Source organism: Xyrauchen texanus, chromosome 40, assembly GCF_025860055.1.
Source record: "Xyrauchen texanus isolate HMW12.3.18 chromosome 40, RBS_HiC_50CHRs, whole genome shotgun sequence".
In the NCBI taxonomy this organism is placed as follows: domain Eukaryota; kingdom Metazoa; phylum Chordata; class Actinopteri; order Cypriniformes; family Catostomidae; genus Xyrauchen; species Xyrauchen texanus.
In genome coordinates this window covers 1457617-1469899 of record NC_068315.1, presented here as the reverse complement: position 1 = coordinate 1469899, position 12283 = coordinate 1457617, and the positions used below count along the sequence as shown (strand labels likewise).

General features: G+C 43.8%; 1 protein-coding gene across 3 annotated transcripts in view; it reads right to left on the bottom strand.

Moving 5' to 3' along the window:
* Positions 1 to 12283, bottom strand: part of LOC127633703 (disks large homolog 5-like) — a 51992-nt gene that overhangs the window by 26216 nt on the left and 13493 nt on the right. For 2 of the 3 annotated variants that reach the window (XM_052112959.1, XM_052112962.1), the window contains exons 4-10: positions 10753 to 10896; positions 9941 to 10124; positions 8397 to 8656; positions 6902 to 7214; positions 3197 to 3427; positions 2341 to 2525; positions 54 to 179 (exon numbers count right to left, since the gene is read on the bottom strand). In XM_052112959.1, coding sequence (XP_051968919.1) covers positions 54 to 179; positions 2341 to 2525; positions 3197 to 3427; positions 6902 to 7214; positions 8397 to 8656; positions 9941 to 10124; positions 10753 to 10896 — 1443 coding nt within the window. The remainder of the gene's footprint in view (positions 1 to 53; positions 180 to 2340; positions 2526 to 3196; positions 3428 to 6901; positions 7215 to 8396; positions 8657 to 9940; positions 10125 to 10752; positions 10897 to 12283) is intronic. The other variant, XM_052112961.1, reaches the window with a different exon arrangement.

The window sequence follows — 12283 nt, the reverse complement described above, 5'->3', positions numbered from 1 at the left end:
GACTCGGCAAGTATCTTTTTGTATGTGTGTGTGTGTGTGTGTCATGCACTCACTTGAGCTCTTTCAGTTCTCTCACTGCATCATTCTTCTGTTTGCGCAGGTCATCAAGGTTACGTAACGCATCAGCAAGATCGCTCACAGCTCTGTCTCTCTCACGCCGCAGGTTATCACACAACGTCCTGATACACAAACAAACAAGCACTAATAATCAAGACTGGAAATTACCGAAACACAGCTGACAATTTATATCTATTTTTTCTAGTGTTTTCCGTACACCTGTTCGCAGAGACTGCTGTGCAAGAGTTCTCTTTATTAATGTTGACCTATCATTGTGGTTATAATCCATTTCAGATGCATTTCACCACTAAAAGGCACGTAAAAAAAAAAACTGCGGTTGTTGGATTTACAAGTGTGCGGTTCTTAGGAAGAATTAGCAATAGGCCTGTCGCGATTATTTAATAATCGTCTGATCACGAATATTTGATCTTACCGCAGTTATTTGAGATAACCACGATTATTGCACACTTCCAATTCAAATCATATTTTAACGCCCAAATAAGTCCGGAAGACTGTGTAAAGCGCTTCTCAGGCGCTCTAATGTGCACGCACGTCAGCTGATGCTCACACAAAACTCCCATGAAAATAAACAAACAAATATAAACTTTGATAGTGAACGCAAAGCGCTCCGGCTTCACTTAAACAATCATGTAATGACAAATGTTCCTGCACATAGCGGGTTTATACAAGCAGAGTTAGCTACACTATGTAAGAAATTAACAATTTCATTAATGAGCGATTGCACCAACAATCCATCTTCCTAACAATGTTTTTGCCTTACCCTGATTCACTGCGGTAAGCCTATAATAATTATATATATTTTCTAGCTGTTGGGACGGATTTGGCAGGAAATTGCATACTTCATTCGTCCGTGCACGTTTACGTCACGTCCGTAAAAAAAGAAAAGAAGGTCCGGAGCTACTACAGCACGTGTATATGTGCGGTAACAGGTGTGGCAGTTGTTTGAAGCTGAAAGCAAATGGGAGTACAATGGAAATAAATGATTTTATGCTGGTAACAATATCAATCTCTAAACCAGTTACTACCTTAGTCTATTTGCCTGCAAGCTAAATAATAATAGTTTCCACCGTTTGACTTCATCTGATATGACAGTTACACCAGGAACGCACAATCCCTCCATCAGTGCTCAGAATGTCCCCAATAGGCTGATAGAGGCTGGACGGATCCTCGCAGTGGCAGACCACGTGTAACAACACCTGCACAGGATCAATACATCTGAATGTCACACATGCGGGGCAGGTACAGGATGGCAACAACAACTGCCCAAGTTATACCATGAATGCACAATCCCTCCATCGGTGCTCAGACTGCCCATAATGGGCTGAGAGAGGCTGGACTGAGGGCTTGTAGGCATGTTGTAAGGCAGATCCATACCAGACATCGCCGGCAACAACGTCGCCAATGGGCACAAACCCACCTTCACTGGACGGGTCACGGTTTTGTCTCATCAGGGGTGATGGTCTGACTCACGTTTATCGTCAAAAGGAATGAGCATTACACCGAGGCCTGTACTGGAGCGGGATCGATTTGGAGGTGGAGGGTCCGTCATGGTCTGGGGCGGTGTGTCACAGCATCATCGGACTGAGCTTGTTGTCATTGCAGGCAATCCCAACGCTGTGCATTACAGGGAAGACATCCTCCTCCCTCATGTGGTACCCTTCCTGCAGGCTCATCCTGACATGACCCTAGAGCATGGCAATGCCACCAGCCATACTGCTCATTCTGTGCCTGAATTCTTGCAAGTCAGTGTTCTGTCATGGCCAGCGAAGAGCCCGGATCTCAATCCCATTGAGCACGTCTGGGACCTGTTGGATCGGAGGGTGAGGGGTAGGGCCATCCCCCCAGAAATGTCAGGGAACTTGCAAGTGCTTTAGTGGAAGAGTGGGGTAACATCTCACAGCAAGAACTGGCAAATCTGGTGCAGTCCATGAGGAGGAGATGCACTGCAGTACTTAATGCAGCTTGTGGCCACACAAGATACTGACTCTTTTGATTTTGAAATGGGATTTGTGGATCTCGTCTTGGACACACATTACACGGAACAACTTTTAACATCCTGTGAAATGATCTTGCAGATGAACACTTCACTACTATACTATACAATTACTGGAGAGTGAAATCTAAACATTTACCACCAGCCAGTTCACAAATAAATTCACTTCAGTTGCATAGCACTCGTGTCAGCACAAATTAGCAGCAATGTGGACAAAACTTTAAGCTGATAGTCAATAGTATATAACAGCATGTTGGTTGTTTGCTCACCGTATACTCTCTCGTTCAGCCACGATCTTGTCTCTTTCCTGGAAGGCCCAGTCTCTGCGGCATTTGGCCACTTCTGCATCCTGCACGGCCTCCTGCAGCTCCTCAGACACGGCCTCACATTGCTTCCTCAATACCTCAAGCTCTTTACTGACACGCTCCATGTCCAGTGTCGCACTGTCCTGCTTCTGTATTGAAAGATTTAATTGGCCATGTTCAAACTGGAGCTTAATACTGTTGTACTGGTTCATACAAAGTTCAGTTATTTACAAGAGTGGCGACGCCTTTTACAAACCACATTCACCCCTGAATAACGGAGGTAGTGACAAGTTAATATTCATTAAATCTGCGTGGCATGGGGGGCCTGGATAGCTCAGCGAGTATTGACGCTGACTACCACACCTTGAGTTCGCATCCAGGGCATCCTAGGCAACCAAATTGTCCCGGTTGCTAGGGAGGGTGGAGTCACATGGGGTAACCTCCTCGTGGTCGCTATAATGTGGTTCTCGCTCTCGGTGGGGCGTGTGGCGAGTTGTGCGTGGATGCCGCGGAGAATAGCGTGAAGCCTCCACGCACGCTACATCTCCGTGGTAACGCGCTCAACAAGTCACGTGATAAGATGCGCGGATTGACGTCTCAGACGCTGAGGCAACTGAGATTCGTCCTCCGACACCCGGATTGAGGAGAGTCACTATGCCACCACGAGGACTTGGAGCGCATTTGGAATTGGGCGTTCCAAATTGGGGAGAAAATCCCAACAATACAAAAGAATCAGTGTGACATGTATGGAACTGAATAGTGCTTGCTACAATGAAGATACTGAAGGGGCGCTATCTTTTTAATCATACTTGGGATGTACCTGTCTGGCCTGGTAATACTCTCTCAGGAGCTGGTCTCTCTGTATAATGGCTTCCGTTCTCTCTTTACGGGCCACGTCCCGCTCCTCTCGCACCATCTCTATGTCCTTACAGGCCTGGCTCAGCTCCTTCTGTGTCTCAGCCTTATCCTGCACCTCGTGACAGTATTTCTCCAGCAGTTCAGCCTTCTCACGGATTGCCCGGTCCCGATCCAGCAGTGAAGAGTTCAGTTCCTGCGAAGACAACATGAAAGGTGAGGGGGTTTATTTGCAATAAACTGCACTAATGAATTGTGAACAATAAAATCTGAAATGTGTGTTAAGTAAATGGGGCCAATTTTGATTAATGGTCAACTTGTAGGGCCAATATATTTTTGATTATACAACTATAAGATCATATAATTTTTTTTAACAATTACATCAGTGTTTATATTGCACAAAAACAATGATCTATATTAGGGTCCATATAAAAACTGAACAGATACATTTTCGGCAAATCTAATACTAGCATCATTGACCCAACCACAGAAATGAGGTGCCATCCATGATCTGTGCCATCCATGTATGTGCTTATGTCATTGCACTGAAAATATAAGTGCAAGAACATAAAGGGGCTGTGGCTCAGGTGGTAGAGCGGGTCGGCTGCCAATCGTATGGTTGGTGGTTCGATTACCAGCCCACACGACTCCACATGCCGAAGTGTCCTTGGGCAAGACACTGAACCCCAAGTTGCTCCCAATGGCAGGCTAGCACCTTGCATGGCAGCTCTGCCATCATTGGTGTGTGTGTGTGTGTGTGTGTGTGTGTGTGTGTGTGTGTGTGTGTGTGTGTGTGTGAATGAGTCACAGTGTAAAGTGCTTTGAATACCACTAAGGTTAAAGAGTGCTATATAAGTGTGTGGCAGGGCGGAGGGTGGGGCCGTGATCATACACACACACGGTCCCTTATCAGGCAAATTAAGACTCCGACAAAGGCCGATGACAGATGGTGGTGCGACGAGAGAGAGATAGTTTACGGACATGTCAGTCATGTGTGTGTGTTTGTCTTCGGTTTAAGTTTTATATTAAACCATTATTTATATTGAAAAGCCGGTTCTCGCCGCTTCCTTTCCATTGATCCCTTTACAAAGTGCATTCCATTTACCATTAAAGTCTGGACCTCCGGGACTTGGTGACAAATTATGAAAAAAGCTTTCCTCCTGTGTATTATATGTTTTGTTTGAATGATGTTTGATATTAGGAAATAAACTGACCTTTAGATATTGCTAAAGATGACTTAAATAATTAAGAGTCTGATAAAAAGGAAGATACATTTGTTCTGGAGTAGTTCACAATTTTCACGAGCACATCCCTAAATCATTAAAGTGCGCTTCTCACGGGAACAGTCCGAATGTTATAACAAGTCTTGCTAAATTTAGGAAAAATACTGATGAAGATATTAATTTTTCATGAAAAATAGTACTGGATTTCTTCTCTTTTCTTGACGTAATTCCAGGACATTTTATGTGCTACACAGTTGGACTATTTAAGCAAAAACACACGAGAGGTCATTAAAGTTGTGGTTATAGGAGGGTTATTTTTTATTTATTTCATATTATTATTATTATTATTATTATTATTATTATTATTATTATTAATTTTATTCCGTATTCAAAAGTTTAATTAAATTTCATCATCAAAATGGTGTAATCAAATGATTTGAAAAACTTTAAATATATAGTCTGCATGTGCAGCTCACTTCAAACGGTTCTGCTACGCGTCATCTACAACATATATTTTGTATGTATTAGCATTTTCAGTGTATGAGCGGCCAGCTTCACGCATTCATTCTTCTTTAATTTATTTAAATAATTAATTAAATCTCAGACTTTTGCTGTTTAATAATCACATTTGGACATATCGAGATTTTAATTTTGATTAATTGTGCATTCAAACATTCATTTTAGTCCCAAATATATCAAATTCTGTGGGTTAATGAATGCTTCCATCTCAGCATGTTAATTAAAAAAAATACAAATTAAAATCAGCATACCAAATGTCATCATTCTCTAAAGTTTAAAAACTCAGATATTTTTGTATTTAACACTTCAGCAACAATGTAACAATATTTGATGCACTATATCAATACTTGAACAAGTAACAGACAATCAAAATATTAAACTAAAATATACTCCAGGACATTTAGGTATTTTTCGAATTTTCAGTGACTTCTCCATGTCTCGAAAATTGCATTGCAAAATTCCAAGATTTCCAGGATGTCCGGGACAAGTGGGAACCCTGTAGTAGCCTAAACAGATTTAGAAACTTTAACTTCAACTGCCACTTTAACTGCGACAAGAGTCTAACAGTTTCCACCAAATAATATTAAACTGCAACATTTTTGTCAATATACCAAAGGTTACTTTTTCTGCTGTAAAATCAAGATACATTTTAGTAAGGGGTGATGATATGAATTTGGAAAACCTTTATGTTGACGCATATCAAAATCCCTGGCACGAATTGTTCTATCAGGAAGACTCGCAAATTTTTGTACAATTTGGATGACATGTGGGCACGGGACTCGACAGGTGGTGGTGGGGTGGAGAAGGTTGCAGTGTTAGCACACTGAAACAGCAATGTGATAGGTTGTGAGCAGACTTATAAAGCAACGGCTGACATGTGATTGGCTAGGAGTTACTCAGCTAATGGTGCGATGATGTACAGCTGCGAGTCGTCCCGCTAGAACTACGCAGTGCTTACATTTCTGTGATCGCTCGTGTCACGCAACTCTCACAGTGAAAATGCAGCATATCAGCCGAGAAGCATATTCAGCACAAATAATATGCAGAACGTATTCATAGAAATGAACCAATCCGAATGAGTTTGAAAAAGGTTAACCACTATTTTAGAGTTTGAGCTGATTGTACATTGACAATAATGTTGTCCGCGAACCCGTTTACATGCACACCAAAACGCTACGCTGATAAGAAAGCTGAAAGCAAGAAACCAGAGTTTACATGACATTTCATATAATCGCATTAATGTCTGCTTTTGACGTCAACCCATGAAGAGGCATGCGCACAACACAAGCGCACATTGGAAAAGTCCGTAAGAGTGCCGGTAAAGGCGTTTACATGCAAAGCGAATTCGGGGTAATGTGTTCATCCTTACGCCATTTCAAACCATACACAGATAAATGAAAGCCGTTTATTGCAATACATGACCAAACCCCTTGTTGACTTATTAAGCATAATTGTTTAAGAGCTTGCATGTAATCGTGCTCATTGTTAGCGCATGCATTTGTTACATCTGTCTTAGGGGCCTGGGAAGCTCACCGAGTAAATACGCTGACTACCAACCCAGAGTCGAGAGTTTGAATCCAGGGCGTGCTGAGTGACTCCAGCCAGGTCTCCTAAGCAACCAAATTGGCCCGGTTGCTAGGGAGGGTAGAGTCACTTGGGGTAACCTCCTCGTAGTCGCTATAATGTGGTTCTCGCTCTCGGTGGGGCGTGTGGTGAGTTGGGCGTGGATGCCGCGGAGAATAGCGTGACGCCTCCACACGCGCTATGTCTCCACGGTAACGCGCTCAACAAGCCACGTGATAAGATGCAACTGAGATACGTCCTCCGCCACCCGGATTGAGGCAAGTCACTACACAACCACAAGGACTTGGTGCGCATTGGGAATTCCAAATTGGGGAGAAAAAAGGGAGAAAATCTAAAACAATAACCTGTCTTAGCGCCTCAATCTCTTCGCTAGCAACACTTCTCTCGCTGGACCTGTTCTTGAGTTTGGCCTCTGCGGCGTCCAGCCCCGTCTGTAGTTTATCCACCTCTTTAATGACCTGATCTCTCTCGCTCATGATCAGTCTGTACTCGTTTAACACGGAGTCTCTCTCTTCCTTCAGTTTATCCGCATCTTTCACGGCCTTCAGCTGCAGGGTCTTGTAGCGTGTGCTCTCCATCTGAAGACACTCCATTTCCCTCTGAAGCTCATCGTTCTGAGCAGAAATCTTATTCAGCTCCTGCTGGAGACTATCAAACCTGACAAAGAGAGACATTAAAAGACAGATATTAACTCCAAAACCTACTGAGTTGTCTTTTAATACATAAACCAGGTCACCGGGCAAAAATGCCACTGAAAGGGACAAAAATGTCAGAGATTAAAAATACACAGGTCAAAAAAATGTCAATCTACTGTGAGTAAAGACAGCCCGACAGTACCCGTCAAACCGTAGGCTGAGTTAGGGGCTGTTCACACTTGTTTTTGTGTGCATCTGCGCTGGTTTTTAAAAAGTTTTGCTATGTAAACAACTTCTAGGTGGACGTCTTTGACCGTTCAGCATCTCACGTGGGACCGCCGCATTTTTTAGATACCATATTAATTGCACTCGCTCTATCGCACCGTTGTCATGAAGAGTTGAGCCGGAAGGCAAAGCTCTCGATCTACCGGTCAATTTTCGTTCCTACCCTCACCTATGGTCATGAAGGCTGGGTCATGACCAGAAGAACTAGGTCACGAGTACAAGTGGCCGAAATGGGTTTCCTCAGAAGGGTGGTTGGCTTCTCCCCTTAGAGATAGGATGAGGAGCTCAGTCATCCGTGAGGAGCTCGGAGTAGAGCCGCTGCTCCTTTGCGTCGAAAGGAGTCAGTTGAGGTGGTTTGGGCATCTGGTAAGGATGCCCCCTGGGCGCCTCCCTAGGGAGGTGTTTCAGGCACGTCCAGCCAGGAGGCCTCGGGGAAGACCCAGGATTAGGTGGAGAGATTACATCTCCACACTGGCCTGGGAACACCTCGGGGTCCCCAAGTCAGAGCTGGTTAATTTGGCTCGGGATAGGGAAGTTTGGGGCTCCCTGCTGGAGCTGCTGCCACCACGATCCGACTTCGGATACGCGGTTGAGGATGGATGGATGTATCACCCAGGCCTGTTGTGCACTTAATTCCTTACTACTTTGTGTTGGATGCATATCCATTGCAATAAAAGTCCCCACTCCTGACAAATATCCAAATAAACGTTTGCGTACCCTTGCGGTTAAGCGAATGTTACAAACGGTTATCATGCACATCCCTAATGCCCTCAAAAAGCCCACTGAAAACCAAATTCGCCACTTCAAAAGTCCCTAACCCTAGGAATGAGCGATAGAAATAGCAAACACCACAGAATCAATGTAGAATATGTTGCAGTACGTTGATGATTGAAGAAATATAGTATCCTTCATTATGTACCTCCTCGTTGAGCTGCTGTACTGCTGCTGGTAATGCAATGCAGAGTCTCTTTGTTTCAGCAGAACATCCAGCTGTTTCTGCAGACGTCTGTTCTCCTCCTCGGTCTTCTCCAGACGGCTCAGGTCTGCATTATGACTCGCCGTCTTCTCATTGTAGCGCTTTCTCAGGGTGTCGTACTCTTTCTTTATGCCCTCCAGTTTGTTTAAAGTTGTGTCATAGAGTTTATTGAGCAGGTCCGACGAGCCGTTCTCCCGCATGACCTGCAACAGAGGAAAAACCTTTCAAATTTATGCCATGAAGTTCTGAAAACAGGAAAAAAACAAGCTTAAACCAGCGTAAAGAGTCTTGCTGGTATTAGCTAGTTTAAACTGGTCTCTCGCATGGGTAAATTATGACATCATTTTAATTTCTGGGTGAAATATTTCTATAAAATGCTTTAGTGTTTGTTTTCATTGGCACACAGAGGGACTGTCTGGCTTTTGTTTACACCTCAGATCCGTCAGTCAGTCTCTCTGATGAGTGTTTGTCTCACCCACAGTCTGGTTTTTCAGCATTATTAATAGATAAAAAGCTTTCTTTGCTTTGAACAGATGGAGACAAGCATTTATCACATGAACAGAGAGAGACACATAGAAAGGAGGAGAGCATTCACTGGATTTAAAATCTCTAAATGGCTTTAAAAGGTTTGAGGCAACAACAAGGTTTGAGGTATGTTTTGATATCCACAAGCAGAACTACTGTATATAATCTGCTTACATTTACATTTATGCATTTGGCAGATGCTTTTATCCAAAGTGACTTACAGTGCACTTATTACAGGGACAATCCCCCTCGGAGCAACCTGGAGTTAAGTGCCTTGCTCAAGGACACAATGGTGGTGGCTGTGGGGATAGAACCAGCGACCTTCTGATTACCAGTTATGTGCTTTTAGCCCACTCCGCCACCAACACTTAGTTATGTCTAAAATAGCCTGTATTTACCTTCTACATTTCCACATATTTTCCACTGTTTTTCTGTGTGTTTTCTGAACACCCCAAATTTGTGCCGCCCCTTTTATTGAGGCATACCTAACACAAGATGGCACATAAAACCAAAGCGACCTTTGCCTGGTCACTTGACAGTTAGAAAGCTCTTCCTGTCTAAAACCCAAATAATACTACTATGGTCAGACGTGAATGCTAGGCATCTGTTTACAGGACGTGTGATGCAAATTTCGTGTTCAAACACCGAACGCGTGCAGCCCGATTTTTCTAACCGCGAGTACTCTGAATATGCACTATGAGCATGCGCCTGGAATTATTTGGACTAATTAGTGTGTCCACAAGGTGGCAATGAAGACTTATAGCGCATTGAGAATAGGGCACTCCAAATTAGGGGAGAAAGTTTATCCAAAGCGACTTACAGTGCACTTATTACAGGGACAATCCCCCCGGAGCAACCTGGAGTTAAGTGCCTTGCTCAAGGACACAATGGTGGTGACTGTGGGGATCGAACCGCCAAACTTTTTCCTGATTCACTGTAATTGTGTGTGTGTGGGATTTTACCTGTTGCTGCTGCAGGCGCATGTCTACCACCTCTCTCTGGTCATTGTCATGGATACGGCGCAGCTCGTCGCAGGTTTGCTGCAGCTGTGAGTGCTGTTGCAGGAGCTGCGAGTAGTTCTGCTTCATGGCCCCCATCTCGTCTCGCAGTTGAGTCTGTTCACCAACCACACGCCCGTGCAGAGTACTGACAGAGAGAGCGTTGCATGCATTACTGCTCGCCTTGGACTAGGCATATCAAGGAAAGTGATAAACAGAGATGGCGGCCGATATTTTGGTCATATTGAGATTAACGTCACTGGCTGATAACTAAACCTGCTTGGCTAAAGAAGTGTCAGTTCCTCACTTTGTCGCTTCTAAAGTGTACTGACGAATAAATACAAGGAAAAATACATTTCCTTCATCATTTGCCTGATGAAGGTTGCATGGCAGAAATGTTGCAGTTTCAAAAAATATTGGATATCTTGCAAGTTATGGCAGTGTGCGGGATCTTTCTACATGTGTCTAATTCACCTACCGCAGCACTGACACTGATACAGCACTGATACGGTGTTCTTATCATTTGCTATTATTACAATGATTCAATTCCATATATTAGAAATTACAAACTGCATGCAAAGAGAAAAATAAATCAGGTTAAAACACTTGATAATCTCCTAAAATGAGTGATGCGTAATCTGTGCTATGTGCTTGAATCAGCACCAGATGTTCCCCTGACTCACAGTCCCACACATCATATCATGAGGTAGTTGGCGATACCCAGCCCTAGCAGCTTGCTATGCGTGTATGGTGCATTATGGGTAAAAAAAGCTCACTGGTAGTAATCTGCGTCTCTCACAGCCTCCTCACATCTCTTCAGGGTTTTGGTGTGCTGGTTCTGAAGAGACTGTAGATCCGACATGGCCTTCATACACTGAAGCTTCAGGCGCTCGTAATCGTGACCCGACTTCACACTAGGCCTACAGAGACACACACACTGGATTTTGTATTGTTACCATTTACATGCCCACTTAATCATTTAGCAGATGCTTTAATCCAAAGAAACTTACAAATGGGGAACATCACAAGCAATTTTATTGCATATATATATATATACAGTGAGGAAAATAAGTATTTGAACACCCTGCTATTTTGCAAGTTCTCCCACTTGGAAATCATGGAGGGGTCTGAAATTGTCATCGTAGGTGCATGTCCACTGTGAGAGACATAATCTAAAAAAAAATCCAGAAATCACAATGTATGATTTTTTAACTATTTATTTGTATGACACAGCTGCAAATAAGTATTTGAACACCTGTCTATCAGCTAGAATTCTGACCCTCAAAGACCTGTTAGTCTGCCTTTAAAATGTCCACCTCCACTCCATTTATTATCCTAAATTAGATGCACCTGTTTGAGGTCGTTAGCTGCATAAAGACACCTGTCCACCCCATACAATCAGTAAGAATCCAACTACTAACATGGCCAAGACCAAAGAGCTGTCCAAAGACACTAGAGACAAAATTGTACACCTCCACAAGGCTGGAAAGGGCTACGGGGAAATTGCCAAGCAGCTTGGTGAAAAAAGGTCCACTGTTGGAGCAATCATTAGAAAATGGAAGAAGCTAAACATGACTGTCAATCTCCCACGGACTGGGGCTCCATGCAAGATCTCACCTCGTGGGGTCTCAATGATCCTAAGAAAGGTGAGAAATCAGCCCAGAACTACACGGGAGGAGCTGGTCAATGACCTGAAAAGAGCTGGGACCACCGTTTCCAAGGTTACTGTTGGTAATACACTAAGACGTCACGGTTTGAAATCATGCATGGCACGGAAGGTTCCCCTGCTTAAACCAGCACATGTCAAGGCCCGTCTTAAGTTTGCCAGTGACCATTTGGATGATCCAGAGGAGTCATGGGAGAAAGTCATGTGGTCAGATGAGACCAAAATAGAACTTTTTGGTCATAATTCCACTAACCGTGTTTGGAAGAAGAATGATGAGTACCATCCCAAGAACACCATCCCTACTGTGAAGCATGGGGGTGGTAGCATCATGCTTTGGGGGTGTTTTTCTGCACATGGGACAGGGCGACTGCACTGTATTAAGGAGAGGATGACCGGGGCCATGTATTGCGAGATTTGGGGAACAACCTCCTTCCCTCAGTTAGAGCATTGAAGATGGGTCGAGGCTGGGTCTTCCAACATGACAATGACCCGAAGCACACAGCCAGGATAACCAAGGAGTGGCTCTGTAAGAATCATATCAAGGTTCTGGCGTGGCCTAGCCAGTCTCCAGACCTAAACCCAATAGAGAATCTTTGGAGGAGCACAAACTCGTGTTTCTCAGCGACAGCCCAGAAACCTGA